Source organism: Sarcophilus harrisii, chromosome 1, assembly GCF_902635505.1.
Source record: "Sarcophilus harrisii chromosome 1, mSarHar1.11, whole genome shotgun sequence".
NCBI lineage: Eukaryota > Metazoa > Chordata > Mammalia > Dasyuromorphia > Dasyuridae > Sarcophilus > Sarcophilus harrisii.
Genome location: NC_045426.1, coordinates 668382331 through 668404938, shown reverse-complemented (window position 1 = coordinate 668404938; position 22608 = coordinate 668382331). Strand labels below are relative to the sequence as shown.

Below are 22608 nucleotides of genomic sequence, written 5' to 3'. Positions count from 1 at the left end.
AGCATAGATTTCAGGGCACAGTCCTATTCCCTTCAGTGCCCGCATCAGTAACTCCACCACTGGAACTACTTCATTCAAACATGACAAACCAAACATTTATTAAGCACCTGCAATGTACAGAGACCAATAGTCAGTTCTGGAGGGAGATATCTGGCACAAAAAATGAATACACAAAACAGTCTCTGCCCTCAAGGAGTTTCCATTCTGTTAGTGAAAAATAAAACATATACACATCAGAGAATTATTCACAAATAAATGCATAGTAAACACAAAGTAATTGGGCACTAGCAATTGAGGCAATCATGGAAGGCCTGGAGGAAGAGGGTACTTAATAAGCTAAGGATCAAAGGAAAGTAGGAATTTTAAGAGGCAGCAGTGAGGATGTCCATCTGGGCTAGAAGAATGACCAGTGCAAAAGGATGATGAGAAAAGATGGAAGGCTACATATAGGGGTCAGCAAGGCCAGTTTGACTAGGGCAAGCATGTGAAGGACTAAAGTTTGAGAAGTACTTTGATCTTCTCCCACCCCACCATTGGAGTTATTCCTCTTCATCCCCTGAATTGAATTGTTTGTATCTCTTGCTTTTCTCAAGCCTATCTGGCATTGGGGTCATTTTGTGTACTTGCTTTAGTCTCTTTACATTCCCTTTTATTCCTTAGGGACAAGACTTGGGATGAATTCTTTAAGATCCTGTACAGCACCTTGAATGGAGTAGGCATTTAGCATAATTTTCACTGAATGAATAAATTAAAAGTTTCCCCAAAAAAAGCTGGTTGCGGAGAATGTGAGACTCAAAATTAGAATGTCTAACCAAGAAGCTAAATGAGCTTAGGGGTTCTTAGCATCGGCAAAAGAACCGAGAATGAGAAGAAACAGAAGGATCTGGGAAAATCAAGGAGAGGCAGTTTGGCTAACTCCATCTTAGAAAGGATTTATAGTGTGCACGAGGGAGGGGGCAGTTGGGCTACATCTGGACAGTTGGGTTCACTTCTGAGCCCCAGTAAGTTGGAGAGCATCCAGAAGATACAACTTGGATGGTGATGGGCCTTGCATCTGTGGCACATAAGGACTGACTGAAATAAAGTGAAACCTTTAGCTTGGAGAAGACATTATTTGAAGGTTTATTAGTTGGAAGGGTTTTGGAATAGACTTGGGATCATAATTCTTGTTGTGGGATCTCAGAAACCACCTTGTTTTCCCAAGGAAATTGAGGTACAGGGTTCTCTTGGGGAATGTTGTCAGAATTGAGATTTGAACCCAGGTTCTTGGACTCTAGAGATAGTGCTCTTTCCCACTGTACAACATTCTCCTCAGGCCCAGACCAGAACCAGAATAATAAAGGAAGCTGCAGAACTCGGCATAAGCCATACTTCCTGATGACACCAAAAGTGGAAGAGGATGCCTAAAGGTAATTAGCCCTCTATTACTAGCACACAGGGTCTATTACCAATTGAATGGGGATATTATAAAGAATTCCTTTGTTGTTTTTCATTTGTGCCTAACTTTTTGTGATTTTCTTGCCAAGGATACTAGAGTGGTTCCTCATTTCCTTCTCCAACTAATTTTATAGATGAGGAAACAGAGGCAAACAGGCTTAGATGACTTCTTTAGGGTCACATGGCTAGTGTCTGAGATTGGATTTGAACTCGGAAAGATGTCTTCCTGACTCCAGAACTGGCACTTTTTCCACTGCTCAACATCACTTCCCCAGGGAGAATTCCTATCCAGGATTAAGTCGGACTAGATGTTCTCAGAGATCTTTTCCAATTCTTGGATTTTGCAAAGTGATCTTAGGCTAAAGCCATTATTCAAAACTTAGATTAACAGGGAGAATTTATGTAGGCAGAAAGGGGTGACCCTTGCAACTGTAAAACTTGTTAGGCCATGTGTAAAAGATAGGCAGGTTTTAGTGGTTGTAAACAGGAGTCCACAGAATAACATGCTAGCCAAAAACAAAACAAACAAAAAAAACACGTTGATCTATTTGGGACCATGTGTATCTCTAGCTACGTCTTAAGTAAGTCACTGACAAACTACATGAATCTATAGGACAATGTTAATGAGGCTGGAAACTCTGCTAAGATGTTAGCTTAGTGTAAAAGGCTTATGTGATCAATGTCTTCCAATATCTGAAAGGTTATTACAGGGAAGATGGAAGACTGAATTTTGCCCAAGTTAGAGAACAGAATAGAACCAAGACCAATGGGAGAAATTACAGAAAGGCAGATTTTGGCTCAATAGATCACTTAACAAGAATGCTACAGAGCTACCAGTTGTAACCATGTAAACTTAGAGAATATAACTTATGGCAACTTAATTACTCCCCACCCAGAGAGGACAGATTCAGAACAGTTCATTTTAGGGAACGAGTTGTTGCCACTGAGTGGAGAATAGATGATGACTTTCTGCCAGGGATGCTGAAGAACTGTGGCAATGGGTGGGAGGATAAACTAGATGACCTTTGAAGTAATATTCTAATTCTTAGTAATTCTAAGATCTGGAACAAGCACCTTATTCTGTCACATAAATGTTCCAAGTGCAAAAATATGGACAATGATGTGGGCACAGCTTGGTTGAAGATATAAGAAGCAAGTAATATTCTATAGGTTAAGATTGCATTTATTCTAATCATGCAGAATGGATTCAACCAAGTCATCATTGAGAAAATATGCATATATTAAACCTATTAACCTATGCTGCTTCTTTCTCACAATACCGGATATGGTTTGTTTGTTTTTTCATCTTCATCTTTTAAAGAAGAGTTATTTCTTAGATAAAACCTTCCCATTACTTGTAACACCTTTCCAACCCCCCCCCCCCATTTTTCAAGATAAATTATTGACACAAAATATACATTCTCTTATTTCTAGAAGAAATAGGTTCCTTATTTCTAAAAGAATGTGAAAAGCTCAAAGAGAATATTTTTTTCAAGTATTTCTTGCTATATCCCTATACAGCTTCAATTTGAGGTTTTCTCAGAATAGGAAATAGGGACTTTAAGGAACCCAAGACAGCAAATGGTACAAAATTCCCCTGCTATATACTTTTAAAGTTAAATGCAAAAGGCTGAAGTCTGACCAGATTTCAGATGTCTCCAAAGGTTTTCCACATACATTTCAGATTATGAAAGAGGGGAAAAGAGGGGAAAGGAAAGTGAGAACTTTTCTTCCCTCCAGAAAATGAAATGAATGTACAGGATGATGTTAAAATTTCAAACCACTGAAATAAAAAACCATAAATATTCTATTTCTACCCCCAGAATCTTCAAATTTAAAAGGTAATAAAAGAAGTGTTTCTGTATATTAGTTTAACTTCTGAAAAGGACACATGTCTCAAAGAACCAATATAGTAGGTTTGCCAGTGGAACAGCTCTGATGGCACAAAGAAAGTGCATAGCACCATTCTCACTTCAAACCCAAAGCCACCATCATTCTAGGGAACGGGGTTTCCTGAGGAGCAAGAGTGGAAATATGCTCCATGACAATCTGAGAATGAAGAAATCATATGCTCATCTGTTGAGCATGCAAAAAGAAATTATTAATTTTCAGCTTATTGTTGTATTATTTTTATTTCAGTCACACAAACTAAAGTGGTTTCCCCAAAACAAATACTGGGAAAAGAACAGGAAAACTTCCAATAATTATTCCCTGAAACAAGTTCCAACCTCTATTTTCAGTTAAAAAAAAAATTTTTTTTTAAAAAAAGGAGAAGCAAAAACGTTGGGGAACAGACTTAAAGGAAATACCTCCCTGATGGTTTCAGGGCTTGTAACTTTGAAGGAAAAAACCTGCCATGTGTCAGAAATGCCCAAATCTTAAAGCAAACATCACAAGACACATGGCAGCAAATGAAAATCACTCTCGAAATGCCCTTAAATCGGGAACAAAGACCACCATATTCAGCTGTACTTTAAAAGGGCTCAGTCTTTCAAATGAAATGGTATTGAACTTTTTCTAGGAATCAAGTCTCCAGGAACCAAGGATTTCAAAAAGCTGAAAAGCCCTCGAAGTTTCTAATTCTAAAATGGTGGCTAAAACAAGTAAGACAATGACTACTCAAACTTTAGCTAAATAAGAGGATTTCAAAGGATTACAAAAAACATGATTCATAGGATTCTTCCCCAACACCTTCCCAGCCTCCAACTTTCTTTTTTACTTTTTTTTTTTTTTTTTTAAAAACAGATTCATTAACCAAAAATTAGAAACAGGACATCAAGTCATGAAGGCAGGTACAAGGTAGCAGCAAAGGGTCTTCCCGTCAAAGTCTCTGCCAAGGCCGGGACATGATCACGCCCTCACTGCTTCCCGGCCTGCCGGCCTGGCTTCTTCTCCTGCTGTCCTCTTCCGCTACCAGGAATGCCCCCTCGGCCTCGACCTCCAAACACACCTGCAGGAGCACAAAGTTGGTGAGAATCAGGGTGGCCAGCAGTTTTTCTGCAGGCCGTCCCATGAGGTGCGGCCCCCAGCACCTGCAGATACGGAGCTGCACTCCAGGCGGCTGCCCAGGAGACTGGACAGACTCGAGTTCTCGGTGTGAAGTCTTGGCCTGCTCAGGCACATTCATCTTGTTCAAGTTATTTAGCTGCCCCGTAAGAAACACAGGAAAAGACTCTGCTTGTGGAATCACAAAACCGGCAAGAAGGCCTGGAGGAAGACTGTCACAATCAAAGATCTCTTATCTGCTGACTGGAAATTTGATTTAATCCAAATTTTGTGGATTTCCTATTGCCCTCACGCCCACAGATCACAAAGAAAAGCCTGCTGACAAGACTCTAGCTACTCACAGTCATGTTTTCTGAAGGCATTGGGATAATATACCCAATAGACTTAATATGTAATTGGTGAATGAATGACAACAATTAGATTTCTTGTTCACAAATCCCTATAATGGAGCAATGTGCTCATGAAGCTTATGATCCATGAATACTTTCTGATGGAATGGTCATGGGAGGGCTCAGTGGGAGACTAGGTGTTGGAGCTTAAGACCCAGAAACTTGGAATTTCAAAGGATGCCTACTCTCCATTTCTAGGACAGATTCTCCTGGCTAACAGATTGGATAAGCAAGGAAAAATAGGACTCTCTTAGCTTCTGTCCCAGGTATTTAGTTAGTAAAGATTTTTGAGACTCTTTCCTGATAGCCTAAAACAATGTTCAATGGAATTTAATCATTAAATTAATTCATAGTATTAAAGTAAGAGAAATAAACTCCTGGAGTGGGGGAGGTTAGGAAGGAGGAAGATCCAGTAGAACTTTGCTGAAGCTGTCAACGTTAAACTAGAAGGCCTATCCATCACATGACCCTAGCATGTCACAAAGAGGCAGATTTAAGTTTAATCTCAGGAAGAATGTCCTAACAATGAGAACTATCAGAAAATGGAATGGGCTGATACATGAACCTAATGAGCTTCCCAAATAGAAAGCAGAACCTGGACCCTTTGTTGGGAATACAGTTAGAGAGAAATAGTCCCTCTTACCTTTGGCTTTCTGTATCTTAAAACTCTTCCCAGCTCTGATACTCTACATTCTAAGGCTCTCCCAGTTCCCTCACAATTCTGACATTCTGTATTTTTATTCACCAACCAGCAGCTGGGGCTTCAGTGAATAATTTTTGTTTTTGCCACTTTATTTAAAAGTAAATCCTGAAGAGCAATTGAGTAACAACAAAGTCTCCTGATGCTCCCCACAGCCAGAACCTTCCTTACAAATGGCTTTCTGGACTAGGAAGGAAATCAGGCCTCTTCAGAAACAGGCAAAATGTGGGTTCTATTGACTGAAATAACAGCCTCAGCTAAGAATGTCAGGGCAGAGTTGGAAGGTGAACAGCCCCTCCATCCATTTTTGCCACCTCTTTTCTAGAGGCCCCAGACCTTAAAGTTAACTTTGAGTGAGAACCCAACTTTACAGTCCAATGTGCAATCAAGGGGCAATACTGGCCTGGCCAGGTAGGGAACTCACCTCGGCCAGCTCCACCTGCACCACGCCCCTTCTGTTGCTTTTGCTGCTGCACGCCACCACGGCCCCTGCCCTTGGACACCACCTCTTCTTTTACCATGTCAATAATCTCGTCAGGAATCCGCAGGTATTTAATGGTACTGCCTCGGATGTAACATTCAGGCATGCGCCAAAACTTATCGCCATCCTGGGAAGGAAACATCAATGTCTTCAGGCTGCAGGGCAGCAAAAGCCAGGGATCTCACTGTCCGTCATAGAGCAGCTGCTCCCTGCCTCCCTCCATTGTTCCCTCCCCTCCTCTTCCTTCCCCAGGCTCGGGAAGGTTCCTGATTTTTCTTTTGGAAGGGAGGGAAAGGTGGTGGGCATACTGTTCGTGTCACAAACAACCTGCAGAAGCCTAGAGAACAGATCCCAAGGAGAGCAGGGTTCCCCCTGAGGCCTATGAACCGAACCAGATTCATTTCCAGTTTTTGGTTCTCTTTTATCTCCTGGAAAGTTCTTTTCCTTTCTACTTGGCCACCCCAAGATTCCTCCAGGAGGCATTTCCCAACACTGCGGCCCACAATAATTTCTTTTGCCATAAAACAGCAACATCAGGAGGACTCAAAATCACCTTGTCCAACCCTCTCTCTTTACAGATAGAAAAACTGAGGCCCAAAGAAGGTAAGAGCCTTCATTTTTCTCATCTACAAAGTGAGAAGACTAGACCCAATGCTCCCCAAGCCCTAAGATTCCATGAATCCATTAAGAAACCCAGGCTTCTTCATCTTCCAAGCTAAAGTTCCTCCTACTTCTTGGGAGTTCATTGCACCCAATCTAACACATCATCTCTGCAGCACTTTCTATAATTCTCTCGTCATTTTACATGTTTTGTTTCCTCCTCCCTCTTCTTGCCCCTTGAAGGCAGTGATTACATTGAATCTTCTCCCCTTGCAGCATTCAGCATAAGCTACATAAGTTATAACTTAATAAATGTTTGAATGACTAACAGGCAAAACCCAAACTCCCTTAGACTCAAGATAAAGGAATTAAATGTGCACAAAACTGAGAAGAAATATAAGATTAGCAATCAGAGGGGTTTGACTCTAGTTCTGGTCCTACAATCTAACCCTATTTAGCTTAGGGAGGGTCTTTATGGCCCAGAATCTGTGTTCTATGGTTGAAAACTTTTCCAACTCTAATACCATAAATACTAATAACAGTCTAAATAGCTCTGAAGATTTTGTAGGCATGTCACATATATTATCTTACCTGGTTCTCCCAACTATGAAACTGGCACTGAAGGTTATCATTCCTACTTTAGATTAAGAAAAGAATCTCTAGATCACATGGCTGGTCACTAAGTATCAGAGCCAGAATTCAAACCATGGTCTCTCATTACTCTAAGTAGGAAACTATTTCACTATAGTTTATTTAAACTGGTCAAAGAATCTTAACCTCTGCTTTCTTCTGCCTTTTACAGAGGCAGCTGGGTGGTGCAGTGAACAGAGCTTTGCACTTGGGATCAGGAAGACCTGAATTTAAATCCAGTCTGAGAAATTTAACTAATTGTGGGACCCTGGGAAAGGCACTTAACCTCTCAGCCTCAGTTTCCTCAAATGTAAAATAAAAATAATAGCACCTAATTCAAAGAGCTGTTCTGATAATATTTTAAAATACTCTGCAAACCTTCAAACACTACCTAAATGCTAACTACTACTTATTATTGCCACTACTATTACCTGTACTTTCCCTTTAGTCTGAAATTCAATTCATCAGAAGTATATTCTGGACCTTCCAAGTTCTCTGAGACTCTGTGTTCTGGGGCCTCTTTAGCTCTCAATTATTTCGCTAAAGCTTGGATGGCAGATCCAGAGGCCTCAAGGCTCTACTCCGGCTTCGGTTGGTTACTAGAAAGTCATCTAATGTCTTAGCTTACATTCCCAATCCGTAGAAGGATGAGATTTGGTAATTTTTAAGCTTTTAAGCTCTGTTAAGTGTAGTAGAAGATATTTCAATGAACTCCAAAACAAATCTAACAAAGAATTTTGAGCACCATAAAAGAAACCTTTGCCATCTTCATGAATAAGGGTCAGTAAATAGAACTAAAGCTTATTCTTTGGTTTTGCCATTAGGAGTAAGCTCCTCATTCTCTTCAAAGACACAGACAAGTTTCCCAAAGGAGTGTGGGCCATCCTGGGTGGCATTTAGCTTAGTGCACAAGGAAGGCTGTCTTGTCTCTTTACTTCCTTCTTTCAGTTCTCTGTTGGGGAATAAACAAACTAATCTCTCTGGTGCCAGCAACGTGTGTTCGACTGGCAAAGCTGCTCTCTGCACCCTCTAGTGGCCATAACTGAGCTTTGTTCAGCAACCATTACCCCTCCCTTATCTCTAACTCAAATAAAAAAACAAACAGCCATTAGAACTGACAGGGGCTTTGGAGGTGACCTAACCCATAATTTCTTAATCTGCAGTCTGTGAATTATACAAAAATTTGATAACTATTTCACTGTGCTTGGTTTCTTTTGTAATCCTACACATGTATACATTTTCATACATTTAAAAGCATTGTTCCGAGAAGGGATCCCAAACTTCCTTAGATTGCCAAAGGGGTACCTGATACAAAAATCAGATCCTGCCCTTAGCTTCCTTTTACAGAGAAGGAAAGTAGAAGCTCCCAGCAGGGAAGTAACTTGCCTAAAATCACACAAGAAGCCTAGCAGAGCTACCAGGATCCAGGTCTTTGGGAAGATTTTGTATTACAAAAATTAAACAAAACAAAACAAAAAAAAACCCTTAGATTTCAAATCCAGCCAATAAATCCCAGCAAGTGTCAAATACTCAACAGAAAGCAGGGCCTGGAATCAGAAGACCTGATTTCAAACCCAGTCTCAGACACTTCTTGCCATGTGAGCCTGGGGGACTATTTCCTTCTCTCTGCCTCTGTGTGCTCAATTGTAAAACTGAGGCAGTAACAGCATCAACCTTGAAGAATTACTGTGAGGCTCAAGAGGTATTTGTAAAGTTCTTAGTGCAGGTGCTACATAAATATTTATTCCTTTCCCTTTCCCCTTCAATTCTACTATCCTACAATCCTTCCAAAGGTAAACTCCTCTTTATCAAAACTAACCTCAGTAAACTAACAAGATAGCAAGGCACTATCAACCTCACAGGTGTTTAGGAAGAGAGTGCTTTGAGAATTATAAAGCATTTTAAAAAAATCTTAGTTCTCAGTATTAATAGGAATAGCAGCAGCAAGAACAATCGCTTCTACTTGGTTCTCCCACTATGTGCATACACAGGCAAACAACCCATCAGAGTAGCAAAGATCACCAAAAAAAAAAAAAAAAGAGGGGTGGGGGGAAGGGAGAAAGAATGTTGGAAGGGTCGCAAGAAAACAGGTCTTCTTTATTAAAGCACTGATGGCAGGGCTGGAAACTGGTCCAGTCATTCTAGAAAGCAATTTGGAGCTATTTCCCCAAAGTCATTAAACTGTGCTACCCTTTGACTCAGTGACATCCTGACTAGAACTGCCCCAAAGAGATCAAAGAGAGGAAAAGGATTCATATGTACAAAATATTTGTAGCACCAAAAAACAAGCTGAAGGGAGCATCCATCAATTGAGGAATCATGCAACAAATTATGGTATATGAATATAATACTATTGTGTTAAGAAATTACCAACAGTAATGATTATAAACCCTACTAGCAATTCCTAACAGAGATATTGGACTCAAGATGCAGAATAAGACATATTTTACAACATGGCCAATGAGGAAATTGTGCATTTTTGCTAAAAGGATTTAATTTTTCTTTTCTTCTCAATGGAGTGGGGGGGAGGGGGGTGGGATGTTAAAATAGAAGGGAGAAAATAAATCTTGATTTAAAAAAAAAAAAAGACAATGTGGAATAGAATTAGCACTGGCCTTGTAGTCAAGAGGATCTGGGCCTGGATCCCATCCTGGCATTCTATTTCAAAAGAAATAGCTCTTTCAAAAGCTCCTCAAGAGCAGGGCCAGCTTTCTTTTTGTCTTTGTACCCCCAGCTTCTTGAACACCTAGGTATTTAATAAATGACTATTATCTCTGTGACTCTCCCTTTCTGTTTCTCAGTTTCCAGACTTGTAAAATAAGGAAGTTGGCCTGGATAACCTTTAAGATCCCTTCTAGCTTTAAATCCAATGAGCTACCAGGCAATGTGTTCTGTAAGGCCCACTTACCCGGGATGTACATATGACCTCTCTCAAATTGATGTTCATCCAGTTATCACAGCTCACAAGGTGCCCATTGTAGGTTTCACCATTTTTTAGCTCTACCAACTAGAAAAACCAAAAAATTCAAGTCAAAAATTAGCTAATCAACTATTAAGCATTTACTTTATGTTTGTTATGTGCTAAGATATGCTAAGTAATGCTAAGAGCATTACTTTTGCCTGCAAGAAATTTAATCGAGCACTTATGTTAAAAAACTATAAAACAACATGGCACTAATGGTTCTAAATTCTCTGTCTCATAAGAGAAAAAGTTGGAGTAGTCAATGAGAATTGGAATTGTCATAAAAGAGGCAGATTTGAAACTGGACCATGCTTTAAGAAAAAAGCTCTAAGCCTTGATAAATCATCAGCATTCCTATATATGTAACCAACAAAATTCTGCAAGAAGATATAGTAAGAGATACCCCATTTAAAATACTCCACATAGAATAAAATGCCTAGGCATATATACCTGCCAAAACAAACACAGAAACTACACAAAATTGTAAAAAAAACGTTTTATTAAAAAAAAAAAAAACCCAACTTTAATAAATTAAAAAGTATAAGAAAATTCATTTGGAAGAATAAAAGGTCAAGAATATCAAAGGTACCAAAACAAAAAACTTTTTAGGAGGTTTAGCAGTACCAAATTTTAAACTACAGTCTAAGGCAGTAATTATCAAAATTATCTGTCATTGGCTAAGAAACAAAAAGATGGATCAATGGAATGGAGTAGACACATAATGTACAGCAGCAAATGATGTGTTTGACAAGAGTAAAGAATTAAATTGGGGGGATAAAAATTAATTATTTGGTAAAAACTGTTGGGAAAAGTTAGAAAGCTGTCCAGCAGAAATTGGGATTAGATCAGTATCTTACACTATTTATACCAAGAGAAGGTTAAAATACATGTAAGACCTAAATATAAAAGGAAATGTTACAAAAAAACTCGAATAACATAGAACATATTACTTAAAAGTTTTATGGATAGGATGTGGATAAGTAAGAGATAGAGAGGTAAAATGGAGAATTTCAGTTACATTAATTAAAAAGTTTGTACAAATAAAATCAATGCAGCCAGGATCAGAAGAAAAGATGAAAACTGAGGGAAAAAATTTTAAAGGATAGTTTTCTAGATAAAGATCTCATAGTTCAAATATATAAGAATACTAGAACAGGTACTTTTTTGATGGAAGAAATTAAAACAATTTACATTCATATGAAAAAAAAATGCTCTAAATCATTATTGATGAGAGAAATGCAAATTAAAACAACCTTGAAATAACATTAGAATGGTTAAAATGAAAGAAAGGGAAAGCAACAAATGTTGGAGAAGAACTGGAAAAATTGGGACATTAAATTATTGTTGGTGGAACTGTGTGAATTGGTTCAACCATTTTGAAAAGTAGTTTGGAATTCTGCCCAAAGAGTTATAAAACTGCTTATACCTTTCAACCCAGTAAGAGCACTATTAGGTCTGTTTCCCAAGTTGATTAAGAAAAATAATCTGTATTTTCTTTCTTAAAAAAAAAAAAGCCTTTTATTTTTCAAAATATATGCAAAAATAGTTTACAAATATTCACCTTTGCAAAATCTTGTGCTCCAAATTTTTCTCCCTACTTCCTTCCCTGCTTCCCTAGATAGCAAGTGAGCCAATATAGGCTAAACATGTGCAATTCCTCTAAATATATTTCCACATTTGTCATGCTGAGAAAAACAAATCAAAAGGAGGGAAAAAACACCACACAAATAAACAGTAACAAAAAAAAAGATTACAATGTTATGTTTTTATCCACATTCAGGCTCCATAGTTCTCTCTCTGGATATAGATGGCTCTTTACATCATAAACCTTAGACTTACCTTGAATCATCTCATTGTTGGAAAGATCCAAGGTACATCACAGTTCATCACCACATAATCTTGTTGTTGCTGTGTTCAATATTCTCTTGATCCTACTCACTTCACAGCATCAGCTCATGTAAGTCTTTCCAGGCTTTTCTTAAATCAGTTTGCTCATCATTTCATACAGAATAATAATATTCCATTACATTTACATGCCATAACTTATTCAGCCATTTCCTAACTGATGGGCATACACTCAGTTTTCAGTTCTTTACCACTACAAAAAGGGCTACCGCCAACATTTTTGCACACATAGGTCCCTTTCCCTTTTTAATGATCTCTGGGATAAAGACCCAGTAGACACACTGCTAGAACAAAGGGTATAAGCAAGAAATACTCATATTTTCTAAAATATTTATGGCAGCTCTCTTTGTGATAGCAAAGAATTGGAAATTGGGGGTATACCAATCTACTAGGGAATAGCCAAACAAATTGAGATATTATGATCGGGATGGAATATTACTGTACTATAAGCAATGGTAAGTTTGATTAGTTTAGAAAGATGGTGGAATAAAGACAGGGACTGAAGCTTGAACTCTCCCCCAAAATCCTCTAAATACTTTTAAATAATGATTCTATACAAAATCTAGAGAGGTAGAACCATAAAAAGACAACTTAGAAAGTGGGCAGGAAAGGTCTGCTGTACCAGGGTGAGAGAAGAGCCTAGTCCAGTGCTGGCAGACTGGGCCCCAGAAAACCAGCAGTAGGCCCTGGGACAACTTAATCAGCAAGATTATGGCAGCAAGAGTGGTTCCTAGAACTCCTAGACCATAGGGGATCAGGCAAGTCAAAAGGAAATTTATGGGGATCCCTTTGCTGGCACCACAGGCCCATACTTGGATATGGGCCACAGTCCTGGGTCTCGGCACTTGTGAGAGGAGAAGCATTAATCCGGCAGAGCTTGCGGCCTCAAGAGAAGCAGGAACTCTGGTCAGTTTTGGAGTTTAGAAGAATGCTTGTGCTGGTACGCAAACCAGGAGAGGAGTAAACAGTTATCCCTGGGCCATATCACATTGGAAAAAAAGTAAAAAATCTGCAGGCCCCTGAGTCACCTCTGAAAACAAGCATACAAAAACCTCAGAAGCTTGGGATAGTGCTCCTCCATTGCAGAAGCAGAGCCCCACTTTAGCACAGAGTTAAAAGTCAAGAAATAGACTGGAAAACGAGCAAACAACAGGAAAAAAAAATGCCGATCACAGAAAATTATTATGGTGACAAAGAAAAACAAACACATACTTAGAAGACAACAAAGTCAAAATTCCTGCATCTACATAGTCTCAAAGAAAAATAAGAATTGGTCTCAGGTCATGAACTCAAAAAGGATTTTTAAAATCAAGTAAAATAGGTAAAAGAAAAGAGGAAGAGAAATGAGCATGATACAAGAAAATCACGAAAAAAGGAATCAATAGCTTGGTAGCAGAGGCATAAAACAAAACAAAACAAAAAACCCTGAAGAAAATTACTGAAGAGGCCAAATGGTAAAAGACACAAAAACCCAATGAACAGAAGAATGCCTTGAAAAGCAGAGTTGATCTGTACATACCCTTTGATCCAGCAGTGCTACCACTGAGCTTATACCCCAAAGAAATACTAAAGAAGGGAAAGGGACCTATATGTGCCAAAATGTTTGTAGTGGCTAGAAACTGGAAAAGAATGGATGCCCATCAATTGGAGAACAGTTGGGTAAATTGTGGTATATGAATGTTATAGAATATTATTGTTCTGTAAGACATGACCAGCAGGATGAATACAGAGAGGCTTGGAGAGACTTACATGAACTGATTCTGAGTGAAACGAGCAGGGCCAGGAGATCATTATATACTTCAACAACGATACTGTATGAGAATGTATTCTGATGGAAGTGGATTTCTTTGACAAAGAGACCTAATTCAGTTTCAATTGATCAATGATGGACAGAAGCAGCTACACCCAAAGAAAGAACAATGGGAAATGAATGTAAACTGTTTGCATTTTTGTTTTTCTTCCCAGGTTATTTCTACCTTCTGAATCCAATTCTTCCTGTGCAACAAGAGAACTGTTCGGTTCTGCACACATATATTATATCTAGGACATACTACGACATATTTGACATATATAGGACTGCTTGCCATCTAGGAGAGAGGGTGGAGGGAGAGGGGGAAAAATCGGAACAGAAGTGAGTGCAAGGGATAATGTAAAAAATTACCCTGGCATGGGTCCTGTCAATAAAAAGTTATTATAAAAAAAAAAAAAAGAGTTGATCAAATGAAAAAAGATATATAAAAATTCACTGAAGAGAAAAACTTCTTAAAAAGTAGAACTAGTCAAACAGAAAAGAAGGTACAAAAGCTCACTGAAGAAAATAATTCCTGAAAAGCTAGAATTGGGCAACTGGAAACTAATGACTTTATAAGACATCAAGAAATAATAAAAGCAAAAGAATGAAAAAAATAGAAAAATGTGAAATAATTCATTGAAAAAAACAACAGACCTGGAAAAAAGAGTCAGGAAAGATAACTTGAGAACTACTGGATGATCAAAAAAAGATATCATTTTTCAAGAAATTAAATAAAACTGTCTTGATATTCTAGAACCAAAGGACAAAACAGAAGTTGAGAGAATCCACAATTACTTCCTAAAAGGGATCCCAACATTTCAACTCCCAGGAATATTACAGTCAAATTCCAGATCTCCCAGTTTAAGAAGTAAATATTGCAAGGGACTAAAAAGAAGCAATCGAATTACTGAACCATAGTCAAGATAGTAGCTACTACATTAGAGGATTAGAGGGTTTGGAATATAATATTCTGATGAGAAAATCAGAGCTGAAAAGAAAATCTAACTTTCAAATGCAAGATGCAAAAGAAACATTGAAAAAGGTAAACAGAAAAGGGAAACCATAAGGTATTCAATAAAATTAAATTCTTTATATTCCCACATGAGAAAATGCTATAATTCCTAAAAACTTTCTCATTACTAGGGCAGTTAGGAGTATACATAGCTAGAAAACATAAATGTGAGCTGAATATGATGGTATAAAGGAGAAAGGGAGAGACAGAATGGGACAAAGTATTTTAAAGAGATTTTACATTGGGGAGAAATGGAGGAAGCCAGGAGGGGAGCACGTAAACCTTACTCTCATCAGAACTGGCTCAAAGAAAGAATAATATACACACTCACTTGAGTGTAGAAGTCTATGTTACCATACAGGAAAGGAGGAAGGGAAGGAGATAATCGAAGATCAGGAGGAAGAGCAGTGTCTTGGAGCTGACACAAGGAAGGTTGGGGGAGGTAAAAAACAGAAGCAAAACTTTTGAGAATATTTAGAGTAAAAGGAGAGACAGAATAGGATTAAAGGGGAAAATAGGATGGAGGGAAATCTATAGTAATCATTACTGTGAGAAAAAAAAATTTTATAGTGAGATAAAGACTTCATTTCTCAAACATAGAAAATCAAATTTACAGAAACAAAAGCTATTCCTCAATTGATAAATGGCCAAAGAATATGAACAAGCAGTTTTCAGACTGTAAAGTCCGGGCTAGCTCCCTGGAGGCCTCAGGATCAGCCAGTGTCAGGATAAGCAAAAGTCCTTGGTTTTCAGGGGGAGAAGTGAAAGAGATGAACAAAACTGCCACAAGCTCACCACCAACCTCCCTTCTCCTGGTCCTGCTGAAAAATGAAGTTCTCTGGCCTATCTCACCCCACCTCTTAATCCTTACCTACAATTATCTGTATACACCAAACAATTGAGCCAGCACAGAACAGTGAGAGGAGGCATTTCCCCAAACACATGCAAATAGAATCATTGCCTAATAGGTAATTAGTCCTAAGTGCTTGGCTGTCTGATTCAAGCATATCTTTTAAGAGTTTCAGCCCTTTACATTAGACAAAGTAATCAAAGCTATCTATAGTCATATAAAAAATTATCTAAAGCTAAATGTGGCTTTACACATGTTTAACATATATTGGATTATTTGCTGTCTAGGGGAGGGGGATGGGGAGAAGGGAGGGAGAAAAATTTGGAACACAAGGTTTTGCAAGGGTGAATGTTGAAAAGACTATCTTTGTATGTATTCTGAAAATAAGAAGCTATTATCAAATTTTAAAAATGATGAGAAATAACAACAAAATTCATATGGAATAATAAAAGGTCGAGAATCTCAAGGGAATTAATGAAAAGAAAAATCAAATAAAGGTGGCCTAGCTGTACCTGATCTAAAACTGTATTATAAAGCAGCAGTCACCAAAACCATTTGGTATTGGCTAAGAAACAGATTAATTGATCAGTGGAACAGGTTAGGTTCACAAGACAGAATAGTCAACTATAGCAATCTAGTGTTTGACAAACCCAAAGATCCTAACTTTTGGGATAAGAATTCATTATTTGACAAAAACTGCTGGGATAACTGGAAATTAGTATGGCAGAAATTAGGCATGGACCCACACTTAACACCGTATACCAAGATAAGATCAAAATGGGTCCATGATTTAGGCATAAAGAACGAGATTATAAATAAATTGGAGGAACATAGGATAGCTTATCTCTCAGACTTGTGGAGGAGGAAGAAATTTGTGGCCAAAGACGAACTAGAGACCATTATTGATCACAAAATAGAAAATTTTGATTACATCAAATAAAAAAGCTTCTGTACAAACAAAACTAATGCAAACAAGATCAGAAGGAAAGCAACAAACTGGGAAAACATCTTCACAGTTAAAGGTTCTGATAAAGGCCTCATTTCCAAAATATATAGAGAACTGACTCTAATTTATAAGAAACCAAGCCATTCTCCAATTGATAAATGGGCAAAGGATATGAACAGACAATTTTCAGATGATGAAATTGAAACTATTTCCACTCATATCAAAGAGTGTTCCAAATCACTATTAATCAGAGAAATGCAAATTAAGACAACTCTGAGATACCACTACACACCTGTCAGATTGGGTAAGATGACAGGAAAAAATAAATAAATGTTGGAGGGGCTGCGGGAAAACTGGGACACTGATGCATTGTTGGTGGAGTTGTGAACAAATCCAACCATTCTGGAGAGCAATCTGGAATTATGTCCAAAAAGTTATCAAATTGTGCATACCCTTTGACCCAGCAGTGCTACTACTGGGCTTATACCCCAAGTTGATACTAAAGAAGGGAAAAAGACCCGTATGTGCCAAAATGTTTGTGGAAGCCCTGTTTGTAGTGGCTAGAAACTGGAAAATGAATGGATGCCCATCAATTGGAGAATGGTTGGGTAAACTGTGGTATCTGAATGTTATGGAATATTATTGTTCTGTAAGAAATGACCAGCAGGATGAATACAGAGAGGCTTGGAGAGACTTACATGAACTGATGCTGAGTGAAACGAGCAGGGCCAGGAGATCATTATATACTTCAACAACGATACTGTATGAGAATGTATTCTGATGGAAGTGGATTTCTTTGACAAAGAGACCTAATTCAGTTTCAATTGATCAATGATGGACAGAAGCAGCTACACCCAAAGAAAGAACAATGGGAAATGAATGTAAACTGTTTGCATTTTTGTTTTTCTTCCCAGGTTATTTTTCCCTTCTGAATCCAATTCTCCCTGTGCAACAAGAGAACTTTTTGGTTCTGCACACATACATTGTATCTAGGATATACTGTGACATATTCAACATATATAGGACTGCTTGCCATCTAGGGGAGGGGATGGAGGGAGAGAGGGGAAAAATCGGAACAGAAGTGAGTGCAGGGGACAATGTTGTAAACAAATTACCCTGGCATGGGTTCTGTCAATAAAAAGTTATTATAATAAAAAAAAATGATGAGAAATGCATAACGGAACAACTCTGAACTATCACCTCACACCTGTCAGACTGACTAATGTGACAGAAAAAGAAAATGACAAATGTTAGAAAGCATGTAGGAAAATTAAAACACTATTGCACTGTTGTTGAAGTTACATAATGACTGTTACATTCTGGAGGGCATTTTGGAACTATGCCCCCCAAATTATAAAACTATGCATACTCTTTGACCAAGCAATCACACTACTAGGTCTGTACCCCAAGAGGTAAAAAACAAAAAGGAAAAGGAAAACTATTTATAGCAACTCTTTTAGTGGTGACAGAGAATTGGAAAATAAAGGGATGCCCATCACTTGGGGAATGGCTGAACAAGTTATTATATATTATTGTAATGGAATATTACTGCAATATAAGAAATGATAAGGATGGTCTAGAAAAACACAGAAAGACTTAGATGAACTGATGCAAAGTATATATAATAATAGCAATATTTTATGATGATGTACTATGAGTAACTTTATTATCAGCAAAACAATGATTCAAGAAAATTCTGTAGGATTTATGATGAAAGGTGCTGTCCATGTCCAGAGAAAGAATGGGTAGAGTCTAAATGCATATCCAAGATATTTTCTCTTTGTTTTCTTCTTTTTGGGGGGGAGGGGTAAGGAAGGTTGGTCAGTGTTTTCTTTCACAGATATGGAAATATAATTTGCATGACCACACATGTATAACCTATATCAAATGCTTGCCTTCTTAATGGAGGAGGGTAGAGAGAGAAAATTTGGAACTCAAAATTTGGAGGAAAAAGAATGTTTTTACATGTATCTGAGAAAAATAAAATACCAAATAAGATTTTTAAAAACATGGAAAAACTTGCATGAAATAATGAAAAAGGAATAAGCATCAAGTCATTTTGACTATTATAAATATTCAAACTACAAAGGATCTATGAAGAAGCTATTTGCATCCGGGGGAAGGGGAGGAAATGATTAATAGAAATATGTATAGTATGGATTTAGACATATTTGTGTCTAATGGTAGCTATTTCTAGGGTGGAGAAGTAGGAGGAGAAAGTTACTCAATAACTTCAGATTAGCAGTTTCATGTGTGAGCCTCTTTTTTTTTTTCCTTTTCTATTTTGTTACTGATAATGCTGTTTTATTTCTTAAATTCAGAATAAAAATTTTTTAAAAGCAAAAGGCTAGATTTTAGCATGAGGGAATGGGGCAAAGAACAGCTCATATAAGGGCAATCAATATTAATGAGGCACAGGGATGGAAATGAACATATCTAACTTCTAAGACAGTGAAGAGATTTAACTGTATAAAAGGTATGACGTGGTGAATAGTCAAATAAAGTCAGAAGGTATGCACGAAGCTCCTTTTTGAGGGGCCTTAGAAGCCAGGCAGATTTGTTTTGATCTTGCAGGAGAAAAGGAAGCACTAAAGATTTCGGGATGCAGTCAGATTATTCCGACATTGGTGTGCAGAGAGATTGGAGGAGACACTGGAAGTAGGGAGGTTCACTTGTATCCAGTAGAGAAGCCTGGATCCAGTATAGTATACTGGGAAGAACTAGGTTCAAATCCTGGCTTCATATCTTACCACTTGTGTGACCTGGGCCAAATCAATTCTACACACATTTATTATTCTCCTATGTATGGGCTAGGAGAAGGAAAAGAATAGAACTGGATACAAATGTGATGTCAAAACAAGATCTGAAGATAAACATTTTTAGAAAAAGAAAACATGGATATTTTCCTAGCCAACTAGAGATTAAAAACAAAATCAGAAAGACTTCCCACATGTAGGGTTTAAGATCCCTCTTACTCTTCATGTCCTCCTCGTGGTGTCTGAGACTCAAGGTTATCAAGTGGCCGCCACATTGCCTACTCACCATGGGGTGATTCTGGGCTGTCTTCAATAAGGATAAGGGCAGCTAAGAAAGCAAACAAAAGACAATTGAGAATTCCATCAGCTATAGTATAAGTCTTTCTTCCTATATGTCACAGTCTCTTCAAGGTTAGTGCCTTGGACCCTCAGAAGTCACCAAGTCCCTCCCCCTCATTTTCTAGGTGACACAAGGTTTTTAAATTAAATAATGGCGATATAGTGACAATTCTTGATTTAAACAATGAGGCTTATCTGGACACTAATTTGCCCACTTTCACAATGCTACATTTGTATTTGACATAGAAGCCAATACTAATAATACCCTCTTATTGCCTCTTCCTTAGTTCAGGAGATTGAGTTTAAATGCATTTTCTTCCCCTTCAGACACCATGAAACTTAGAACCTTTTTATAAAAGTCCCAAGATGCTTGTCCAAAGCAGCCAATCCCTTCATGGCCTTTACCATCAAGGGAATGTTCCTACATTCAAGATTGGATTTTATTTTTCACAGATGCTACTGACTAGTGTCAAGAGCCCTGGAATGGAAGCCATCAGTCTTGGCCTTGAAGCTTGTGCAGCTCTAGGCAGTTTGAGTTTCTTCCTCTATTAATACTATAAAGCTAGAGAAGATGAACTCAAAAGAGCCTTTTCAGCTCTCTGGTCCAAGGCCATTGTTGGGGATATCTGAGTAGGAAGCCTATGGACTTTATAATGTTAGTTTGTTACAAGAACCAACAGCTGATGGTTTTCTAAAGAAAGGGAAGATGCTTGGGAAATAGATCACCCATTGGGGAGCGTGGGCCACTGCTCCCAGGAAAATGGGCCAAAGTCCACCTCCCCAGTTGGTTTCCTGTAGGAGTTCTGCGATGACCACATGTGTGCTTACGACTACGCAACTCAAGGCAAGTCCAGCACAGGAAGAACAAGAAAAGAAGAGAAAGAAGAGATGGAGCTCAGAGAAGCCCAAACAGGAGGAGGTAAAGAAGCACTACCATCTTGTTTTTTTAAATTAAAGAATAGCTTTATTACGCAAGTCCCTGAACCCTATCTTCTTCCCCCAATCCAAGCTAGAAGGAGAAAAGAGACTGGGGTAGGTGAGAGAGGAAAGAGGAAGAGAAAAGACAGGGAAAGAGAAGTGATAAAAGCGGTGGTGATTAAGAAAGCTGTGAAGTACTAGTGAGAAGGGAGAGGAAAGAGGAAGGGAGATGAAGAAGAGAAAACGAAGGGATGAGAGTGAGGAATAAGAGGACAAGGGGAAAAGGAGGACTGGGAAGAAAAAGGAAGATTACAGGATCTAAGGGACGTCAGGCAATTTAACCTCACCCATCATTTCACACGTCCTGTTAGCTAAGTAGTTCATGAAGAAAGGATAAGGAAAATGGGGCAGGATATATGAGGAGAAAGACTTAGAAAAGGAAAAAGTACAAGGAGTGGAGGAGATGAGGAGTCGAGAGGGGAAGGAGAATGATGAAGAGGTGAGCACGAGAATGGGGGAGGGGGGACGCCGAGGAGAGGGGGGTGGAGAGAATGAGGTGAGAAAAAGGATGAAGAAGCTGGAGGGTGGGGGTGAGGGAAGGGACGGAGGGATGCGCAGCTGGAAGGAGTCCTGCACTCCCACGTGAGATCTCCCCCCCTCCCCCCCTTGTCCCAAGGTTCCCAGGGGACCAGCCCCCTCCCTGTCCCGCCCAGGGCCAGCGCCGGGAACGGGGTCTGAGTGGCCCCTACCACCCCCGTGCCGCCTCCCTCGGTATCCCCTCACCATGGTGCCGGCCGCGCCGGGGCGGGGACAGAAGCGGGACTGCTCCGGTCACTTCCGCCGCCGCTGCCGCAGCTCCAGGGACTCGGAATTCCCTCCAGGCCGCGCCGCACGGAACAAGGCGGGCTGATGTCTACGGGAACCAATTACTACCCGATCCCACGACACCTTGGCCAATCGCGGGAGGAGGAGGGGGCGGGGAAAAAGGCCGAGGGCGCTGAGAGGTGGCGAGTGACCTCGCGCTCCGAGCGCGCCGCTGCCGTAAAGCACGTCTCTGTCGGGCGCGCGCGGCTCGTGGCATTGTGGGTAACGGGCTGTGGCGATGCGCGCTGCAGTTTCCCTTCAGGAAGCCAAGAGGCGTGGCTGGTTTATCCGGTGCTCTGCTTTGGTCCGTTTTGAGAAATGGGCCGAGTAATATTAGTGGGCTTGGCCGCACTGAGGGTTTAGGGCGGCCTTAAAGCAGTCAAGAGCTGAGAAAGGCGGCTGCCCTGTCTGACCTCTGACCTCAACGCCACACCCCCTTCGCAGAGACCCCTGGAAGAGAGTCAGCGGTCTGACTTACCCTCTCTGGACCTCAGTTTCCCCATCTGTAGAACGGGATGCATAAGGTTCTTCCCCTACCCCTAGAGTTTTTGTGAAGGAAGTGCTCGGGAAGAGCCTCGGAGGCACTAAAGACATGCGAGCTGCAGCTTCCCAGGGAGCCCCGAACCCCGGGCTGAGCGCAGGGAAGTGGATGTGCGCCGAGCTGGGCCGGCGATGCCGCCCCCTAATGGCCCGGAGGACCGCTGAGTGGGAGGAAAAGCTGGAGGGGGCCGCGGGTGACGGGCGCGCCGGAGAGCCCGGGATGAGCTGGAAGAGGGCCGGGCTGAGGGGAGGGACACTCGTCTTCCAGCCTCTCTAGAAATGTCAGAATTAGGTTGGTTCCGCTTGACCCTTGGGCACAGGACTAGAAGCAGTAGGGGGAAGACGCCGAGGTGCGATGGGGGCTCCGCAGGAAGGAGCTCCCTAGAACGAAGAGCGCCCGGAAGTTCTTTGTACAGAGAGGCGCTCCTACCTCAGAGTCAGGACGGGAGACAGACATTGGATCAGAGAGAGGGATTGAGCC

The 22608-nt window shown here is 39.9% G+C and overlaps 1 protein-coding gene across 3 annotated transcripts; it reads right to left on the bottom strand.

Annotated features, from left to right (window-relative positions):
- Positions 1-3550: 3550 nt before the first annotated feature.
- Positions 3551-22223, bottom strand: LSM4 (LSM4 homolog, U6 small nuclear RNA and mRNA degradation associated). Of its 3 annotated transcripts, none has more exons than XM_031948210.1 (5): positions 22066-22223; positions 19753-19794; positions 10152-10250; positions 5957-6140; positions 3551-4387 (listed from the first exon to the last, which is right to left on the bottom strand). In XM_031948210.1, the coding sequence occupies exons 2-5, from the start codon at positions 19753-19755 to the stop codon at positions 4296-4298; spliced, it is 378 nt and encodes a 125-aa protein (XP_031804070.1). In that variant the 5' UTR covers positions 19756-19794; positions 22066-22223; the 3' UTR covers positions 3551-4295. The 3 variants fall into 3 exon arrangements, with proteins under 3 accessions (XP_031804070.1, XP_012397612.1, XP_031804071.1); XM_012542158.3 differs by lacking the exon at positions 22066-22223 and adding an exon at positions 21507-21731; XM_031948211.1 differs by lacking the exons at positions 19753-19794; positions 22066-22223 and adding an exon at positions 21507-21732.
- Positions 22224-22608: the final 385 nt, after the last annotated feature.